Genomic DNA, 21,993 nt, shown 5'->3' on the forward strand with positions numbered 1-21,993 from the left:
TCATTTTAAAGAATAATGCTTTATTGGATAAGTTTTTATTCACAGAAAAATAAGCTTTAATCTATGATGACTGCCAGATTATACAGTAGAAAGCAATTTTCTTAGTTTTCCATACTGATGGAAAGGTTTCTACTAAGTGAAAACAGCCATAAAATTATATTCACAAATATAGTACTCTATCTCACACATTTCACATGATTATTCACAACACTATTACAACAACATAAGAATCAGTCATTCTGTCAGGTTAGATATAAAGTATAAAGGTAATGCAAAATCTTCTAACAAAAATTACATTAAAGCCTTTGTTACATCAAATAAAAATGCAAATTTGTTGCTAAGTATAGACAGAATGACAAAATATACTTACATAGTAATTTTAAATGTTACATTAATGATACACAAGAAGAATGTAGTAAACGCAAAAAAATCTATGTGCATTTCTGCAAACTTTAGACTTCAAAATAGAATCTTACCACCGAAACATTAATGCAGTATTGTACAATTTGAAGCCATATGTATTTAAGATTGTCCTACTGTATTAGTTATAAAGTGTCATTTAATATGTAGTGAATGTTATGGTATAGAACAAAGAACAGTTGAAAAAATAAACATTTGAGACCTCCCTGGAGAGGTAGCTTGAAGTTTTTCACAGTCAAACTATGTCCCAGTCTGGGCTATCACTAATTAGCTATACAGCTTTGAACAAATCATTTCACCTTTGAGCCTCAGATGGTTCATCTTAAAACAAGGGGGATGAATTAAGATACTCTCTAAGGTCACTTCTAGCTCTGACATCCTATGATTCTGTTATGCTGCAAATGAAGTTCACATTGTGCTAAGTTTATAAGTCAAACTGAAACTGATTATAAAAGTGGGACTAAGCCAATTGTTTCTATTAGAAAAGCTCAACTAAATTTGGTAAGAATATTTTTTAAAGTTTTTAAAAAAGGAATTTAAATATTTTTAAGGATTTGACCTACTTGTGTACTGTAATTTGCATCTTAACTATGACAAACAACAAAAAAGATGAATTAAGAGTCAGTGAAAGAGTTATTATCTAAGTTTTAGCCCTAATTTCCAGAGTCAAGGCAAATCCATGGAAGGTAAAAAAGTGTTAGGAAGGGAATTAACATTTATAACAAGTATTTTACACATACAGTCTCCTTCAACTCTTATAATTTTGTAAGACAGGTACTATTTGCATTTCACAGATGAAGAAATGGTTACCTCTTTTCTTCTTTTCTAAACCATATGTGGCTATAAACCATATCTGTCAAATATTCCATCCCATTTTCTTCTTTCTCTAATGGAAACGATATACAACCTATCCTATTTCTCCAACCCCTCCACCAACTGGGTAACCAACTGGGTAATCAGGAAATAAAACAACAATTTCAGTCTAAAGGGTACAATATATGGAAATAATGCTGTGGTGGTAGTCTCCATTGAGAGTTCAAAATACCAATTTTATCCACTAAAATGAAAACTAGGAAGAAAACTACCAACGTTTAAGTAATAAAACAACAAAAGATTGTAATACACAGGGCCAAATCACATCACATATATTCACTACACCAACCCTACTCCATCTTAGCCCCTAACCCAAGGGAAAATTAACAAAAATCTAGCAGGAAAGGTAATACAAAGCCATTTCTTAATAAACTGGAATTTACTTTATAAACACTAAACTCATTTCTCAAAAATTAAGACAAGGCTTTTGATCAGCACACCAGATTATTATGAATAAAGACAATTATTTATTACAAAACAACTTGACTCTTCACATGACTAAAATGTAGTAAAATAGGTGGTGCCTTTGAAATCTTAGAGTGAGCTTTATACAGAAAAGGAAGTCTACATGGAGATACCGAGAACTATTTTGGGAAGGGGGAGGCAGAGATTTGGATCTGGCTATATTTTTGACCTTGCAAGTGATCATTCTTTGCACAAATAGATGGGAAGGATCCAGTGCTTTTTATAGTGCAAACACAGGCAAACATTGTTAAGTCTTTAAAAATTTGATTAGAAGTTGGAGCGCTGAGTGATTTAAGAACCTGAAGAAGCAGCATTTCTAAACAATTCTCAAAATAAACTTGTTAGCCACATCAGCTTCATGCATTAAATTTCACAACTCATGGGGAGAAAAAAGGTCTTGCTTAAGTCTAAACATACAAGTTTTAAAAGAGTTTTAAAGAACTGAGGCTCCCAGAACTGGAAAACCTTATGTTAAAACAATTCAGTCCTTGGACGACAACTAGATTGAACAAACTACCTGACTTGGAGCTGACGTGTCCTGGAAAACACATTTTTAAACCTTTAACACGTTTCTCCCCTTGTAATTTAAGTTTAAATTTAAAGCTTAGATTATACATATAAAATTTAACTTTTAATGAATATATAACTAAATCTAAGTGGAGGAAAGTGCAAAAGTAAAGAACTGAGGATTTACATAGTAAAACAAAAACAGGGCAGTCATTATTTGACTTTAAAAATTCTCATTTAAATTTGTAATGCTTTAAATGAATATCAAAGTAGTGATTAACAGAGGTTAAGAGAACATAACAATACTCTTTCTCTCAGAAAATACAACAAAAATAAAACTTCTGACAGTTTTACTCTCAAACTTTTCTCTACAGTAAAATGCCTCACTCACCTCACTCCCTCCTCTGTTGTGAGGATCTTTGCCTGGGTGTTCTATGAAGCATTTTTAAACTTTTATCTTTTTAACCTATATTGATTCTTACTCAAGCTTTATTTTCTCTTTAATATTCAAAAAACTATTCTTTTCTTGTCAGTATTTTATAATTTCCAAGAAGTTTTTAAAGATCCTGGGAGACCATTCCAGAAGTATCTGCTACTATTACTAGATAAGAAAACAAAAAACTTAGGTGAAGACTTGACATTTTATCCTATATACATCTTAAGCATCCTAACGGTAAAAATTCACATGAAACTTTAAGATACAAGATATGAGAATCTCAACATGGAAAGCTGTTACTATAACTATGAGCAGTGTACAAACATGCTTCTACTTTTACCTACATAAGCTGATAGATGTTTAAAATACTGAGTTAACAAAGATCTTTTAGTAAAGTGACTTAGGCAGGCTTAAACTAGCAAGGATTAAAGATGAATCCTTACTAATTAATTGGAAGATCTGAGACATATTTTATATTTCATTTTACAAAATCAGGAATATTTACTTTGAAACAAGAGAAGACATGGTCTACCTGTCAGAAAACTACCACTCAGAAATATTTTTCATCCACAAAGCAGGAAAAACATATAAACATTTAAATTTCACATTGGCACCAAAAAGGTTAACTGCCCTGCCTTCTTGGATTAGGAAAACTAAAGCTGAGCAATAAGTAGTTTTGCAGGCGTTTGAACATGCCTAAGCCTTTAAATCAGTAAAATACTTTCTAAAAAGTCTGATTACAAAAGTAATAATGCTTATAAAAAATTCAAACAGAACAAAATGAAAAAAGTAGAAAGTGAAAGGCCCTTATAAAGCCCCTCTGGGACCCATCCCCCCACCCCCTTTCAAGAGAAACCACATTTAACAGTTTGGTGCCTATCTTTCCAATCTTCTATTCTATACGTATATAAAATACATATACCTTCACTTGGCTCATTCTACACATAGTGTTTTGCCACTTGATTTTATGCTCAATATACCTCTGATGTCTTTTTATGTCAGTACATGTAGGCTATATGGTATTCAATCATTAAATACCCTTTTAACAATGGCAAAATCATTAAAAAAAAAAATCATCCACCCAAGTACATGTGTATAATTTAAAAGAAAATGGACAAAATCCTAAGACACAAACATCTAAAAATCATCCCCATCTTTCCACCAGTGTGGAACAGTTCATTCCTTTTTCACACAAAACAAATTATGTGATTGGGGAGATTAACTCTAATCTCCACGTTCATACAGAATGCTCTATTTGTTAAGCCTATCTAAAATGAATGAAAAATTCAATTGATTAATTCACTTACATTTAGAAAACTAAGTCAGTGTACTATAAAACACACATTGTGATCAGTTACAATATGATGCTTCTTAGTCTAGGGTTTCAATTAAATAACAGTGGGGAAAAAATAGAACAGATAATACAGTTAACATCCTGAAAAATCCAGAAATTCAAATTTTAGACTACCAACTGTAACATTGCAGTTTACATTTTCTTCCTACTTGGCAGCAAATGCTAATGGAATTCAATGCTGATTTCTTCAAGTTGGTTCACATCACACATCCAATCAGGGTAATAAGAACATAAGAAGCCTACTATAGTTAGATTACGACATGAAAATTTTTTGTCTGAAAGTAATGACTGTGTAGCACATGGGACATCTGTTAACTGCTTCAGCACACTGTTTACAAGTGACCAGATGTCCACAAGGAATAAAGACGACAGCAATATTTCTATCCATACAGATTTTGCAAAGCTTCTCCTCTTGCAAGAGCCTTAGCTGCTCTTCAGTACTAATGTCTGTACAAAGAGAAAAAAACGTGTTAATTTTAGACTTTCTGAGTTGGTTAAATTCACTGAAACAGTGTGAACCCCTACTATGTGCCGGACGCTGATCAACTGTCAGGAGATGGGATAACTCACACATAGCATCTACTCTTAAGCAGTTCACAGGCTAGTGAGAGAGAAGGATGTGAGCTGAGGCTACAGAAGTAAGCACAAAGTACAAAGTGATAAGTGCTGTAATAAAGTTACAGACAAAGTGTGCTCTGGGACAAAGCAACAGAACAAGTTCTTCTGTTCAGGTTAGGTGGGAAAGATTTCACGGGTTGGTGGCTGTTGGGTGGGGAAGGGGGGAAGTGGAAGAGTGACATTTAAAAACAGCAATTTGCTAAGCAGAGAATCAAGGGTTAGGTAAAAGTAGCAGCATATTGAAAGGGCACGGCTTATTCCAGAAACGGAGAGATGGAAGTGGAGGGCCACTTATGAAATGGGACAAGTAGGATTTAGTGATTGGATGTGAAGGATGAGGAAGAAAGAGGAAATAAAGTTGATTTCAAGATTTCTAGCATGGCTGACAAGGCGATGGTAGTGCTAATGGGAAATTAAAACGGAGGTACAGGTTTGGGATTTTTAAGATATTTCTGAGGTGTTTGCAGGGCATCCATATAAAAATGTCCAGTAGGCAATTGGAGAGTCAAGTCTTAAGGTCAGCAGAAATCAGGGCTAAAGATAGAAACCTGGGCGTCATCAATATACAGGTGGCACTGAAGTTCTTGTTTAATTCAGCCTTTGTCAAACTTAGTTTTGAGAAATATTAACACATATGGCACAAAAATATGTTTCACAATCATATATAACTATGACAACAACATCAGCAATAGCAGCAGTTAAAAGTAATACAGCACTTCTACTATGTGCCAGGCACTATTCCAAATGTATTACATATTTTAACAATCTTTGTGATCACTGTATACCAGTGGTTTCCAAATTTAGCTTCACATGAGAATCACTAGGGGCATTTTTTTTTAAGAAAAAAAAAAAACAAACAATAGATTCCTGGGCCCCACTCACTTAATCTAATATTTATGGGGTTGAGCACACTGGCATTTCTGAACCATGACTATCAAGTTGAGGGCAGTATAATAAAGTATATATGCCCTCTTAGAAATTCAAAATGCATTCCCTATTTAACTACAGAGCTCCTTTTTCATGACATCTCTTAACATTCTGGGGAACACTATTTTGAAAACAAGTTTGGAAAACAGTGGTTTAATTTTATTCAACAAATGCTTATGGAACATTTAGCTAGGTTCTAGGCATTAGAGACAGATTAACAAATATATAGATCCTGGGCTCTTAATCATTCATAGACAGGTTAGGAACACAAGCAGGCAGGAAATTATAATACAATGTAATGATTAAAGTAATTACAATGTGTTATGAAGAACGTAGGAAGGATGTGTATCCATGTACACAAACACAGAGGGAAGGCTTTCCAGAAAAAATTATACCTAAATTGGGTCCTAAAGGATAAGTAGGAGTAAACTAGGAGAGGGAGAAGGCCTTAGACCTTGGGGGACAAGAGCAGTGGGAGAAGAGGGCTCTGGGCAGAGGAAATGATATAGGCAGGCTCCAAGGAGAGAACAGAATGAGGCCTGCAGGTGCACAGGTAAGGCTTGGGAAGAGAATGTGAAGGGGAAATAGCATGAGACTATAGCATGAGGAGCCTGGTAGGCTGCAGTCCATGGGGTTGCAAAGAGTCGGACACGACTAAGCGACTTCACTTTCCCTTTTCACTTTCATGCATTGGAGAAGGAAATGGCAACCCACTCCATTGCTCTTGCCTGGAAAATCCCATGGACCGAGGAGCCTGGCAGGCTGCAGTCCATAGGGTTGCACAGAGTCGGACACGACTGAAGCGACTTAGCAGCAGCAGCATAGCATGAGGCTATAGAAGGTTAGCAGGAGCCTGATCATGAAGGATCTGGTAACCCATGTAAAGGAGTTTGGACTTGACACCGAGGGCCCCAGAGCCAGTGAAAGGTTTTAACCTGGAAAAAGATACCAGAATTGCTTCAGTAAGGTTTTCTTGGCTAGCCATGGAGAAAAGGATTATTTGATCCCTTTTTTTCTTAAAAGGCAACCTCCTGGGCATAATTCAAAACTCAAATATGGAGCATAGAGATAAGAAAGATAAACCGTCTGTCCTCAAGAAGCCTAACAGATAGGAGGGGACAGAAAAAGTTCCAAAACAATGCTACAAATGGTTTAACAGAGAGAGTTGAGAAGAGGAAGCTGCAAAGTGTGCTATGGGTCTTGGGGAAACTTCAAAGAGTGACCTTTGAGCTGAGCTTTGATGGACAAGTTCAAGAAATAGGTTTAGGGAATCGGGGGTGCAGTGGGGAATGAGATGAGGTATACAAACAGGAAAAAGGCATTCAGGGCATAGCAAACAACAAAAGTAAAGGGACGGCATTATAAACTGATTTACATTATATGGATGCATCTCACCAAAAAAGTCAGAATAGTGTATATTCCTGCCATCACCAAGACTGTGGCAACCAGCAAGAGCCAGCCTGCCAGAGGAATATGGAAAAGCAGAGTGACTTGGTTAAGGGAAAACACTGAGATGACAAGCTTTCTGCAGTGGTCCACAAGCAGAGGGACTCGGAGATCATGCAGCAGAAGCTGAAAAAGGCAAATGAAAAGAAGGAACCCAAATAACTTTGCGGCTTTTTGTCCAATCTTCTTGTGCTTCGCCTGTGTGCCTGGAGCCTCTCCCACTACACTTCCTCCTGTCATGCTCACAGCTCCCAGTACCCAGGCATTCCCTTTGCCCAGAGTCCACAGCAGGTCTCTTTCAGGGTTCCCTCCTCTCAGGTAGTCTCTCCCTGCCAGGCCAGTCCTGGGGAGTGAGGGGACTACTCCTTTGAAATGTTTTTTAAAAGTACCTTTGTAATTCCAAAAAAAATCATGAAGAGGAAAACAATTAATTTACACATTACTTTTGCATGTGATGCTACAATGAATAAAAAAGGACACTGGATCAGATACCTACAGTAGTCAAATTTACAGAGACAGAAAGCAGAATGGCGGCTGCCAGGGGAACGGGAAAATGGAAGCTGTTTAATAGATAAAGGGTTTCAGGTTTTTTGGTGAAAAGAGCTCTGGAGATTGACTGCACAACAATGTGAATGTACTTAAAACTACTGAACTGTACACTTAAAAATGGCTCAGAGGAAAAAAAAAATGGCTCAGAGGGTAAATTTTATGTGCATTCACCTTTGTTTTTTTGCCACACCACGTGACTTGTGGGATCTTACTTCCCGGACCAGGGATTGAACCTGGGTCCTTGGCATTAAAAGTGCCAAGTCCTAACCATAGGACCTCCAGGGAATTCCCCACAATTGAAAAAAAAACAAACAAACACTGGACCAGAAGTCAGGAAACCGGAATTTTACTCCCAACTATCTGCATGATCTTGAGTAACAGTTCATCAGCACCTCAGTTTTCTCTGAAGTAATGAAAATTACTATAGGATCTTTAAGGTTCCTTTGGTTCTGATTGTTTACAGTTCCATATTACAGGGCATACAGACACTTACTTGAGATGGTGATGCTCTGGGCATTTTTTTCCAGGCTAAGAGTTTTTTACTTCACTATAGCCTAAAGAGTAACCACGGGGTTCTACATCCTTTCCTGAGCCACCTTTCCCCTTCTACTTGCCACAAAGCCCTCTTCTAGGTTGGGAGGTACCTGGCACATAGCAATAAAGGCAATAGTTAGATAATTTTTCATGGTATCTGCTAGTATTTTTACTACATTATTATAAACCACTTCTAGAATAAACTGATGTTATTCATGTTCCAATCAGAGCAGATCTATGTGGAAAGACAGACTGATAAGAAATGTGCACGGGTTATTTGATTTTTACATTACATTCTATCAAATATATTTAAGGATTAAAATAAGTGTCTTACCACACACATGAAGTAAAGGGCTTTATATCATACAATGTCATTTTTAAAAAGAAAGAGAAAAAGATACTAATTTGGTACTATCTTTAGAAGACTGGGGTATTCTCTGTTACAGAGCCAAAGGTATAAAAGCTAGTATTGAATCTAAGATTTCTTAGTGAGTAACAATAACATTATATTTTTTTCTAATAAATTTCATCTGCTTTTACTTCAATTAGGCCCACCCTCTATTTTGTATAGAATTAAAAGATTCTTAGTGCCAGTGTCTCCTCATCAGCTTTTGGGAGGAGAAATAGACAGCACCCACCTCATGAAAAGCTTGCCTGTATCAATTACCTGCCTCTCAATTTTGTGAGACTAAGGAGACGTCAACTGATGAATTCTAACATGTGCCCTTGAGAACTGGCATTAACTTAGGCCCTCTTTCCCACACGACCCTGGCTTGTAATCTCGGTAATGATGAGAACCTCCCACAAACTCCTGTTGAATAGAGACATCCCCCGATGCACTCTGTCCTTTGTTCTCTTTCTACTGCAACCCACTAAATCTTTCTGCTGTAAACACCTTCAGGTATAAAAACTAACACCTTACTGTCAAACTTAATTAAGTTTGAGTTGTGGTGAAGATGCAGAGGAAAATGACATAGTCACTTGTATCACAAAGTAAATGATTTGTTTCACCATCACCAAGACAAGAGGAGCTATTATAGGTTTTAAATAAATGTATCTTTAAGGAAGAGAGTAGTCTGCTTTCTGCTGAATCTTCTACACCAACTAGAGTAATTTAAAACTCATCAATGTTATACTGCTTTATGAATTATTTGATTATCTGAATAATGTTTCAAAAGCATCTGAAATAACGTCAAGATCAAAAGGATCTTGAATGTAAAAAACAAAATAAGTGAACTTTTAAGTGCATTAGCACTTGGAGAATTCTCATCTTCTGGTAGAGGTGGTCAAAAGCTTAGAGAATGATTATATACTTCTCTTCTACATTATTCAATACACTTTATATATGAATCACAGTATTAAAATACATTTAATTCAAGCTCTATTTAGCAATATGACCCTTTTACATATTTATATCATGTGGAAAGTTGCAAAATACTCTAAAACCAAGCAGTTTCAACTACAAAACTTAGAGTCTACATGCAATGATAAAAGTTAGCCTTTGTTGTTCTTTACCTAAAATAGAGCATAAACTTACACTTTTAAAAGATCAGTAGATCTTACTTGGATCCTGATCAGAACAAATCAACTGTAAAAACATTTTAAGATGATGAAGAAAACTAAAATCAACTGAATTTCAGATGATATTATGGAATTATTGTTAATTCTGTTAAGTGTGACAATAGTATGTTATGGGCTAAATGTCTTTCTCTCCAAAACTCACATTGAAGCCCTCACACTTAGAGGTGGGGCCTTCGAAAGGTGATTTGGTTTACATGGGGTCATGATGATGCGACTCCATGATGGGGTCAATGTTCTTATAAGAAGAAGAATAGAAAGCAGAATGCTATCTCTCTTGGCCAAGGGAGGACATAGAGAAGGCAGCCATCTGCCAGCCTGGAAGAGAGTCTTCACCAGGAACCAAATCTGCCTGCACCTTGGTCTTGGACTTCGAGCCTCCAGAAGTATGAGAAACAAATGTCTGCTGTCTAAGCCACCCAGTCTACGGTACTGTTATAACAGTCTGAGCAGATTAACACACAGTATTAAGGTCATGTTAAAAAAAAGTCCCTAGATAGTTACTGAAGTATTTATAGGCAAGTGGTATATAGGATGTCTGGGATTTACTCTGAAATACTACAGCAAAAAACAAAGTTGGGGGAAGAAAGGAAGTAAGATTGAAAAAGTGTTGACAATTATTGAAGCTGGCTGATGGGTCTCTGAGGGTTCATTATACTGTTCTCTCCACTTTTGAGTAAGTTTGACATCTCTCATAATAAAAAGTTAAAAAAAACATTTATCCTAAGGGAAATATGAGAGGAGGAAAATGCATGGGCCACATAGTCATATAAGATACTATCCATAATGAAATACTAGATGTGTCTTGCTTTTAAAACACAGGCATGCATACCTTTCTGTAATGAAGTCTGACTTGATTCATCTTCTGTACTGTCTTTCTGAGCACTCACTAGATCTGCAACCAGAACCTCAAGTGATTTATAGTTGCTCCCAGATGTCTGAATTTTCCCCTTCATTGTTTTCTTAATGTCCTTGAAACTGAATCCCATTCGTATAGCCTCTTGTACCATAGGATTTTGAAATGTTGTATCATCTGAAATGAAAATTGGTGAGGAAAAAAATTACAGACTTTAATTATTTTCATTAACACAACTCAATAGCAGAGTATCATTAAAAGGAAAAATTTAAGCAGTAAGCAAAAAATCAAAACCAAACCAGCAAACCAAAGCTGCTTTGGGAGGAGGATTTAGAAATATTTAGGCACTGAAGAATCACTTTCAGAATCTTAAAATAGTTGAAAGTACAATGAGTATGTATTTGTAGTATTAGGAATTGAGATTAAGTGCTTTAAAGACTATGATAAACAGTACAAGATAAGGTAAAACAGGTACGAAAAGGGTTAAGTGCTTCAAAAATTCTGAAACTGTGGATGTCTTTACCAAGTCACCACAATTATTTTGAAAAAATCATCGGAAATAGAGGAAGTTCCAGTCTGTGACCTTCAATGTATCAGTTTCCTATCCTCAGACTTAGTGTCTTCAGTTGAGTGGGGTGGACTAGATAAGGCAAGAAACCTAATAGAAACTCACTTTAATGACACTCAAGGTAGGACTACAGATTGTGGTGGTGGTATTTAGTTACTAAGTCGTGTCCACTCTTTGCGACCTCATGGACTGCAGCCTGCCAGGCTCCTCTGTCTATGGGATTTCCCAGGCAAGAATACTGAAGTGGGTTGCCATGCCCTTCTCTAGGGGACTTTCCTGACCCAGGGATCCAACCTGCATCTCCTGCATTGGCAGGTGGATTCTTTACCAATTGAGCCACCTGGGAAGAGCTTACTAGAGCTCTCAGCCTTCCAATTCCTAGGTGTAAATCAAAGGAATTACTTCTAGTTCCAGGAGGAGACAGTCTCTCTGCTTTGACTTCATGCCTTTGTTCACTCTCCTCCATGGGCAAAGCTCTTAATCTTTTGTCTACCTGATGAATACTAATCTTACCAGATTGTGTAGTGATGTGCTAAAAGAGACTTCTATCCTCTGACTCATCACTTCTACTCTTGGGTAATGTTTTTTTCCTTTTTTCTTTTCCAAGCTGTGCAGCTTGAGGGATCTTAGTTTCCTGACCAAGGATTGAACATGCTCTCCCTCCCTGCCCCATCCCCCAGCAGTGAAAAATGCCAAGTCCTAACCACTAGGCCTCCAGGAATTCCTCCACTCTTCAGTATTAAAAATGAACACATATACCCACCAAAGACATACACAAGAATATTCATAGCAGTGTTATTTATAACAGCCCCAAACTGGAAACAACTCAAGTATCCATTATCACGTGAATGGATAAGTAAATTGTGGTATATTCAAATATTAAACAGCAAGAAAGAAGAATGAACTACTGCCACAGACAACATGGATCAATCACATAGACATGATAAGCAAAACATCAACATAATGATGAACCAGAGACAAAGGAGTATATATTGTATGATTACATTTTTAAGATGTTCAAATCTAATCTATGGTAATAGAAGTCAGAATATAACTTGGGGGTAAATATTGATTGTGAAGGGGTCTGAAGGAGCTTTCCAGGGTGGTAGAGATGTTCTGTATCTTGATCAGGATGATAGTTAGATGAACCTCTCCCTTACACCATATACAAAAATTAACTCACAATGAATCACAGACCTGAATGTAAGAGCTAAAGGCATAAAACTCTTAAGGACACTAACAAGAAGGTGAAAAGACAACCCATGGAATGGGAGAAAATATTTGCAAATCATATACTTGACATGGGATTTATATGTATAAAGAACTAAAATATATAAAGAACTATTACAAGTCCATAATAAAAATCAAGTAACCCAACTAAAAAAAAAGGCAAAGGATACGAACATTTTTCCAAAGAAGACATACAAATGGTCCAAAAGCATATGAAAAAAATGCCCAATCTGCTGCTGCTGCTGCTGCTAAGTTGCTTCAGTCGTGTCCAACTCTGTGCGACCCCACAGACGGCAGCCCACCAGGCTCCGCCGTCCCTGGGATTCTCCAGGCAAGAACACTGGAGTGGGTTGCCATTGCCTTCTCCGCGTTAGATATCAGGGAAATGCAAATCAACTAAAAACACTAATCCTAAACCAGAGCAAGAGTCTCAGTCAAAAGCATATATATGTATATATATATAGTATTCTCTTGTCTTCTAATCTTTAAGATACTAAATAGATGATGCTATAAGTATAGGGAGGGCTTCCCTGGTGGCTCAGTAGTAAAGAACATGCCTGCCAATACAGGAGATGTGGGTTTGATCCCTGGGACAGGAAGGTCCCCTGAAGGAAACGGCAACCCACTCCACTATTCTTGCCTGGGAAATCCCATGGACAGAGGAGCCTGGTGGACTCCAGTCCCTGGGGTTGCAAAACAGTCAGACACAACTTAGTGATTAACAACAACAACATGAGTATAGGGAATGGGGAATCACCAGACGTTATTTTAAACTAAACTTTATTATATTTAAAACACGATGATTAGGTTGAGAATGAGATCTGTAGTGTGATGTAAGATTCTGAAGACCACTAATGCTTTGTAATGTAACTGTGGGCTGGTCATTTAACCTCTCTGAAAAGTTGGATAATAATATCTTTCTTGTTTAACATCTTTCTTTGCACACTTTTAGTTTGTAAAGATGTCTATGATGAGTAAATAATCTTTGTGATTAAAAAAAAATCTCTACCTTTCTAAAAGACAATTGGAGATAAACAAACCAAACCACACCCCTTTATGAAGAAGCTGGGAAAGGCAAAAAGAGGCATCTAACAAGGAAGCAGGTAGGTTAGGGCTGATCTGGTAATAGCACATCAATAGGACATTGGATTCATGATCCTGGCTAACTAAAGAAAATCTGTTGACAAAAATTCACATAACTCTTTTTTTGGGGATTTTAAAAGAAATGAAAATGTACAGCCTACAGCTGTTCCTCTCGAACTTGGAAAATCTGCCCGACCTCTGAATGAATGTTCCTAATACATAAATATCCAACTTCAATGTATAGGCACTTCATTAATTCTTAAGTTTATAGCAATCTTATCTCAAAGAAAAATACCTTGAAAGAATCGGCTTACCTTATAAGTAACAACTGTAATAAACTGGCAATGAAATTAAAATATTTTAAAAAGTATATTTACCAATTCTTTTAGTTAACAGTGGTGCTTTTTCAGCAGTTCCCTCCTAAAATACAAATAAGAATTGTAAGTTAGAATTCTTTTTGGTAGAAGACAATTACCTCAATTTGAAAAATTACATTTATCATGCATTTATAAATTAGCTTTATTCCAATTCAACATATGAATATTCACAAGAGTCATAGCCTGATGAAGCCGGAAGTTAAAAGATTCCAATCCACTCATTTTACAGACAAGAAGCTGAGGCTCGGGGAGGTTAGCCAGTTCATGGCAGGGCCATAATGGCAACTCTTGCGTCCCATTCTAGTCCAGGGCTCTCTCCACAAAGTACTGATGCCTTGGCCACCCCAGGCCACACTATCACTATCAATTTAGGTCTTTTTTTTTTTTTTTTTTACAGAGTTCCATCATTTATGAAACAGAGACTCCATTTAAGACTGTTCTCACAGAAAGCAGTAGAAGAGCAGTCACTTGGATGGGGAGGCGGCTAGTGGACCTGTGACTCTCAGGAACTTTCCTGCAGTGGCCACAGCTGGGGGATGGGTGGTGTCTACCCTTTGGCTCTGTCTCCATCCTGGGTGTCTGCTCAAAGATCATCCTCTCGTGGTTCTGACCTCTCTGACCTTAGCCCTTAGGGGACCTCTTGACTTGCCTGTTGTCATTCCAGATTCATGTATCCTGCCTCTTCCTAGAGAAACCTGAGACTTCCTCAGACTGGAAGCTTCAGATTCTCCAAGAGCAAATCAGTTAGTGCTTTGAATTCACATGTTAACAAACAGGTTATTTAGCATCACTCGAAAAGAGTACCACAAATTACCTCTAACAGGTGGGACTATGGATGGATGGTTGTTGTTGTTTAGCGGCTAAGTCATGTCCAACTCTTTTGAGACCCCATGGACTGTAGCCTGCCAGGCTCCTCTGTCCATGGGATTTCCCAGGCAAGAATACTGGAGTGGGTTGCCATTTCCTTCTCCAATTTCGGTATGTTTTTGAGATTTTAAATACTGTCTGTGAAAAGTTAAAAACTATCAGTACAAAACACATTATACAAGTCTAATTTCAGAAGGCTGAGGGATTTAAGTGTTTTAGTTCTTCAAGTCCATTTTCGCCTACAGTGATACTTAAATCGGTTCATCCTGATCTCCTTTTCACGAATTTGCTTCAGCTTAAGAAAAACAAGCACTCTTCAAGATCTCCCATTTAGGTTCATCATATATTATTAATTTAAAATACTATACTGTGAATTTTACACCAAGAAATGTGCAAAACAAATTACATAATATTTGAAAATGTGTATTCTACAATATGTGACTTACCAGAGACTCCCCAACTGAATGGGTTAAATGAATATTGTTTACATATTCTTGTCCCTTCTCTTCTAACAGATATTTACAGCTAAACAAATAAAAGAAGGTTAAACTTTAGTAGCTCATCAATTAGTAAAGTATAAGTAAAGATAGAATCTTCATCATCTTAATTCTATTAACTTGCTTTTTGATATTTCTAAAGAGCCACAAAATGTTACTGAATTCACTATCCAACTATCATTTTAATGTTAAAAAATGTTCCCTTTGTTATCCTAATATGCTAATATTAGTAGAGCAAAAATATCAACTTGAGAATATTCAGCTTTTAAACAAGTTATTAAACTAGCACCTTGACATTTAAAAACGTCTTAAATAGTTAATCTTAATGAGTTTTATTTAGAGATTAACCAATCATACATTTTAAAGGAATCTTTTAGGCTTTCAGCCTTTCCTTTTAAGAGTGTTTAAGGTTAAGACTTACTTCCAAATGATCATTCTGAAGTTTTAAATTGTACTATTTTGTAGGCCAAAAATTCACATCACTGTACACTATACATCTGTGTGCCTTAAAAAGGCATGATAGCAGAGAGACACTTAGAATATGTCATCATTCTAAGATGCCACTGATTGTAAGCAGCATGATTATATTATGTATAGTATGTATACATGTATACTACTATACTATGTATCACCATTGCCAATTAAATTATGACCCACCACAAGATGTGTCCTGATTTCGGAGAGATGAAAATGTGAACAACTGTATGTCTTAGAATCAGTGAGATTCAGTAATATTTGCTAGGGGGTGTGACGGGTTCTTAAGCAATCTCTTTGACAACATGGGCTCTCATGCCCATCATTAAAGAGCCTACTTCCAATAACAACAAAACCATACATTCCTAATTTGGTGTTTAGAAATAGCATCATCTGGATGTCACAGGTATGATATATAAATGATGAATGTTTTGGTCACTGGAAAAGGTTTAGGTGTTTTTTTTTAATGTATATAAAGTAGGTGACCCAATTTTTATAAACATGGTGTGAATTTCAAGCCATTGGTAAAGGTAAAAATAGTTGAGGTGAAAAGTTATTCAAGTCTTCCCGCTGCATATGTACTGTCCAACCTGCCTGTCACTGAATGAACATTTAAATATCTTACCCTGGAAACCACTTAGCATGTTGTTCCCAAGGGTCTTCACTGGGTTTCCAATCACCTAGCCCTGCTCCACAGTGAAAACAGTTTACTTTATCACCTTCACCTAAGAAACACACAAGTAAAAACACATGTATTTGTGCAATTACAACCTTACACAAAAATAGCCTTTTAAATACTATAAAATTAAGCATTTCTAAATTACACGAAAAGCTCACACCTTAAAAGAAGATATTTGAATTCATATCTAAGTAATAGATAAGATCACTTGAGGAGGAAACACACACTAAATTTACTGATTCAATTTGAGGTATTTTACAGGAGGCTTCCCTTGTAGCTCAGTCAGTAAAGTATCTGCCTGCAGTGCAGGAGACCCGGGTTGAATCCCTGGGTTGGGAAGATCCCCTGGAGAAGGAAATGACAACCCACTCCAGTATCCTTGCCTGGAAAATCTCATGGACAGAGGAGCCTGGTGGGCTGCAGTCTATGGGGTCACAAAGAGTCAGGCACGACTGAGCGACTAACACTTACTTACTCACAAGAGACAAAAATAAAATTTCCCAATTTTTATGTGAAAACCTTGTAATTACTTTATTAACAACATGTCATTTGGGGTCACACTTACTTTTTCAAACTATAGAAAGAACTTTAACAATAAAGTTGAGTATAATGAAATTACAGGATAAATTTCTCTAAGGTTATAGCTATATGACAATAAACTTTCAAGACTGTCATGTGATAGTAAGTAAATAAAATATAGAAATAATCGATATTTTGGTTTGGGCATTATTCAATTTTAAAGTAAATGGGTTAGATATATAATGGTATAATTTTTCTGAATATTCCTGGAAGCCATCACACTGATGGCCTTTCCTTCCCTACTTACATGTCTGTGCTCAGTCACTCAGTCATGTCTGACTCTTTGAGACCCCATAAACTGTAGCCCACCAGGCTCTTCCACCCTGGGATTTTCTAGGCAAGAATACTGGAGTGGGTTGCCATTTCCTTCTCCAACTGACATGTCTACAGTAGTCCATTTGAAAAGTGCTCATTTTAAGCAATAAGACATCTTTCAAATATATACGGCAGCTTTCAAGTATATAGTCTATGTACAAAAGGCAGGTATCAATTTTAACATCAGCCAAGGTAAACTCTCTAATGTTAACTCTTCTTACAGGGTTGTTGTGAGGCACAGAGAAAATGCATGTAATACATCTACTGAGCACATACAGGTGTGCAATAAATTATAGTCAGTATTACTATCAGACCCATTCTTCTAGCAAGGATATCTATCATCTTTTGCATGTCATTCTTCTCCAAAAGACAGTTACACAAAGACACATATTATTCATAATATGGTAGTCTTTTCCACATAAATTCCTGTGGTATATTACAGATTCAATATAAGGGTTCACAGACTATTACTAACATAAATTAACCATGCCAGCTTACACCTAAATATTACCAGTTTAGGGGGCAAATGGCATCTATTTACTTTTTAGGAGCCCTGAGACAGTTGGAAAGTTATTTAATAGCTATAATAAAGTTTACCTAAAGCATAAAATCCAGCTCTTGCAAGCTGCTCCTTGTTAACTGGGTACATCCACGTCCCAAATGTAATGATCCGTGCTTCGTAATCTGCCATGGCTGGATTTCTTGGAGCATTTGTTGAATTTGGGAAATTCCTATGAGAACTCACGATATCGGATTCACTTTGCATATTAATATTCCGGCCCAAAACAAAGAAGCAATTAGGAAAGTGTCGCCTGTGTTCTGACCATGCACGATCACAAGGTTCCCAATTTTTCAACTTCCCACCACAACAAAAGCACTGTACTTGATCGTCAATACCTGTGTAGTAGAGTCCAGCATGAGCTAACTCTCTTGGGGTTAAGTGGGCATAGTTTGGCCAGTTCTGAAATGACTTTAATCTAGCTTCTTCACTACACATGGCAGGGTTCCTTGGGTATACGGTGTCTGATAAATCTACAACCTGTCCAGTTCTCAAAAGATAGTGTTCACGAGTCTCAGATGGCCTTTCTAAAACAAGATGATTTCTGTTTCCCATATAGTTTTCAGCTTTGTACTGACCATTTTGGACACCAAAATTTGTAGGCTGTGCAGCATTGTTTTCAAAATAAAAGCCATTGATAAATCTGCAATTTGGGGATACTTTCCTGTGTCTTCCAATTGGTGAGTCTCCATATTGCCATCTATCTACTGCTGCATGACAACTAAAGCACCGCACGGTGTCTCCTTCCCCAGTATACAGAAAACCAGCTCGTGCTAGTGTTGATGCTGAAATAGGACTACTACTTGGAAAATTAGCAAATGTTTTTAATCTATTAAACTCTTCTACAAATTCTTCATCCTTATTGATGTCTGCAGGTACACAAGTTTTAGATCCTTCAAAACTGTTAAAAGTCATCTTCTCTTGAAAATAGGACTTGTCCACCTTTTCCAAAGAGAGAACATTACATTAGGAAATCTAAAATGTGAAACACAGGCAATATACTTTTGATATTAGAAGCTAACAAATTACCCACTAATGGCTTAAAAGTAATCACACAATCTCTAAGAAACATTCTAAAACTAGAATTCTATGAATACATTATCACATGATTCAGGTCATAAAGTAAAAACCAGCATTTTTGTTTTCTCTTTTAAAGGAAAGTAACATTTAAACAAGTAGATCTATTGATCTAGACAGGAAAGATCACTTTCTTATTTAAATATTTAAAGTAATATTTAAACAAGTAGAACTATTCATTTTATAGTGCTTATTTTATATAAACATGAAACTATGTGATGCAGAATATGTTGAAATTATTAACCATGTAAAATCATTAATTAGGAAAAACATGAAAGAAGCATAAAATATGCAGATTCTTAAGTCTAAGCATAATTGTTATAATGGATCACTGTATATTCAAGGCATCAAAATTCAGTTTTTACAATTACAAAAATGCTCAGAATTTTAATGAATTAATTTTTAATATTTCTCTACTGCTTTGCAAAAGATAAGTTTTACTCATAACGTTGGTTCCAATGTGTTCTTTAAGAGCATCAAGTGTTTATGATTTTCATGTAAAACAAGAGTCCACTTTTGTTGGAACTGGACCATTTCAAATGTATGTAACAGTGCCCTCTAGAGGGTGGTTCACGAAAAATACAAAGCACATGTAGACCTTAATTGCAGTTACTTTTGCAATCAATTACCCACAGACAAGGAACAATCTGTTCAAATGGAAAAGAAATACGATTGCAGCCTCATTAGAGCTGCCAAATTACAGCTCTGTAATATTTAACCAAGATAAAATACTAAAAAGAACTGGTTAGGTTATGAGAAGAGTGGCCAAGATAATTTATCCTCTAAACCTGAACTCTTTAAAAAGTGAAAGATGATGTTACTAGTAATTACATTGGGACAAGAGGTACAAATCAGAGTTGCCCCAGGCAAACCTGATTCTTCAGAATCTCACTTTATTCATGATACAGTGCTCTGTGTATGACTGTCAAAAGCAAAATAAAATGGTCACAATGACTGTTTCTACTTCATATATATATAGTAACTGATTTCTTGGGAAGAACTAACAGCTCTTTTGGCATTATGTTGGCACAGTATGTTTTGAACTTCATCTCTCTTGGAGTTAATGTTCAACACAAAGCTTCTGTCTTGCAGACTGGCAGTGGACTTCAGTCCTCCTGGACTTAATTTATACTGGCACTAATTCATATAGGGCTTCCCTGGTAGCTCAGATGGTAAAGAATCTGTTTGCAACGCAGGAGACCTGGGTTTGATCCCTGGGTCTGGAAGATACTATATTAATTCATATACACCTCAAGAGCTGAGATATACGTGCATACAACAATTTTTGGAAGATAGTCTCCACGACTTTTGATTGTTTCCCAGATAGCTTTAAGACTTCTAAATCAGCATAAGCTTGACAATAAAAATCAAAATTCAAAGAAACCAAGGGAAGCTGACAGGCTAATGAGATAAAATTGGGATATGTGTAAAGCCTTACATTCTGACTTTAAAAATCTGTTGCACACCTAAAGGAAGATGGAATCCTGGTTTGGAAAGAAGTCATGTGAAGGGAAGTCTCCAGATTAAAATCTTGGGATTTTAGTTAATTACAAATTCATCATGAGCCAACATTACATGGCAGCTAAAAAACTTGAAACAACTTCAGTCTGCATTCATGTCCAGATGTGCAACATTCAGATTCAATTCAGCTACATACTGAGTATTATTTTTAGTTCTGAACATTTTAGAAGGGATATTAACAAAGTACAACGTCCATAGAGAGCAATCAAGATGATGAAAGCGGTATCCTATGAGGAATAGTTGGAAGAGTCAAGTATTTATCTCAAAGGGAAAAGAAAATTGTAGGGAGAGCGGTGGAGAGAACAGAGTAACTACCTTGACAGATCTAAAAGGCTGCCATGTAGAAAAGGGATCCAAATTCTATTTACCTTGAGGGCAGAATTAGAGTTAACTAATATGTATTACAATCAGTACATTTTAACCCAGAACAGGGATGGATGAATAGTTACAACAATCAATATCAGTATAAAATGGACTGGGTTGCCTTGTAGATTTTGAGTTCCTCTCATCACTGGAAGGGACTTTGGCATGGACCAGGAGACAGGATTAAGCATTTTTAAGTCTATAATTATCCTGAAGAATTAATGCTGAATATAATCTCAGACATATGAAAGTCACCTTCTCTGAGGTGGCAAGTTTTGTTTCTCAGGTCAGTCAAAACAGACAGAAATGTAAAACCAATGATCTATTTTCATTTCATAATGGTGAATATTTTGTGTGGTTCAAGTAGTCATCCTATTTCAGATACTATTAGATAAAGCTCCATCATTCAACACCAGCAGGAGAATTTCTGTTTGACGCTTTCAAGTGGAGACCTTATCCTCCCAGAGGTTATTTCCATGCTAATAGTTTACATTTCTCGTGTTTGAAAAGCAGGTATTTATTCAGAGCCACTCAACTGAACACTGCATATACATTATCAGAGTGGGGGCTTTTGTAGAAGAGTGAGAAAACCACTACCAGAAAGGTTAAGAGTTAAAAGGGAGAAAAATTGATTGACAAAAAACAGAAACCTTGAGATTGGAAAAAAAAGTGCCAAAAGAAAGTGAAGGGAGATGATTTTTAAAAACTGGGTTTAAGTGAAATCAAGGTGGGAAAGATGATATTTAGAAAATAAGTATATGTGGAGCAGAGGAATTGTGAATAGAGAGAAAGTGAGGTATGAATGAGAAGGTTTTGGATGTGAAAAGGGAGAGCTGAGTACAATAAAGTATGCTGAGATAACTTAAGGCTTCTTTGTGAAAGCAAAATTTGACTTTGAACTGGGTAAGCAGAAAGTAAGAAGGCACTCTTACTTTCTCTCTCTCTTATACAGAGAGAAAGATGTCCAAGAAAGGTTTGACATAAAGGGGCTAGGCAGTCAGGAACCTTGAGAGAACAGTGGTTAAGAAAACTGGCACTCTGAAAGCCAACACTGGCATAAAAAGAATCAGCAAGCAGTGGTATATATTTATACAAGGGGTATGGAAGATTTCAACATGGTGAGATGTGTTTAAAATATACATACACCTATATATATATATATATATATACACACACACACATAAAATACACATATACCTGTACACACATAAAATATACATGTACCCATACATATACATGTG

The 21,993-nt window shown here is 36.4% G+C and overlaps 1 protein-coding gene and 1 pseudogene across 4 annotated transcripts in view; one reads left to right on the forward strand and one right to left on the reverse strand.

Moving 5' to 3' along the window:
* XIAP (X-linked inhibitor of apoptosis) overlaps nucleotides 1-21,993 on the reverse strand; it is a 38,195-nt gene continuing 16,202 nt past the window's right edge. For all 4 annotated transcript variants that reach the window (XM_081565248.1, XM_081565249.1, XM_081565250.1 and 1 more), the window contains 6 exons: nucleotides 17,830-18,733; nucleotides 16,285-16,384; nucleotides 15,135-15,213; nucleotides 13,822-13,864; nucleotides 10,540-10,740; nucleotides 1-4,502 (listed from right to left, as the gene is read on the reverse strand). In XM_081565248.1, coding sequence (XP_081421374.1) covers nucleotides 4,309-4,502; nucleotides 10,540-10,740; nucleotides 13,822-13,864; nucleotides 15,135-15,213; nucleotides 16,285-16,384; nucleotides 17,830-18,706 — 1,494 coding nt within the window. In that variant the 5' untranslated portion in view covers nucleotides 18,707-18,733 and the 3' untranslated portion in view covers nucleotides 1-4,308. The remainder of the gene's footprint in view (nucleotides 4,503-10,539; nucleotides 10,741-13,821; nucleotides 13,865-15,134; nucleotides 15,214-16,284; nucleotides 16,385-17,829; nucleotides 18,734-21,993) is intronic.
* On the forward strand, nucleotides 7,047-7,208 carry LOC145536241 (small EDRK-rich factor 2 pseudogene; annotated as a pseudogene).

The sequence above is a fragment of the Giraffa tippelskirchi genome, chromosome X (genome assembly GCF_054371585.1).
Source record: "Giraffa tippelskirchi isolate mGirTip1 chromosome X, T2T-mGirTip1v1.2.pri, whole genome shotgun sequence".
In the NCBI taxonomy this organism is placed as follows: Eukaryota; Metazoa; Chordata; class Mammalia; order Artiodactyla; family Giraffidae; genus Giraffa; species Giraffa tippelskirchi.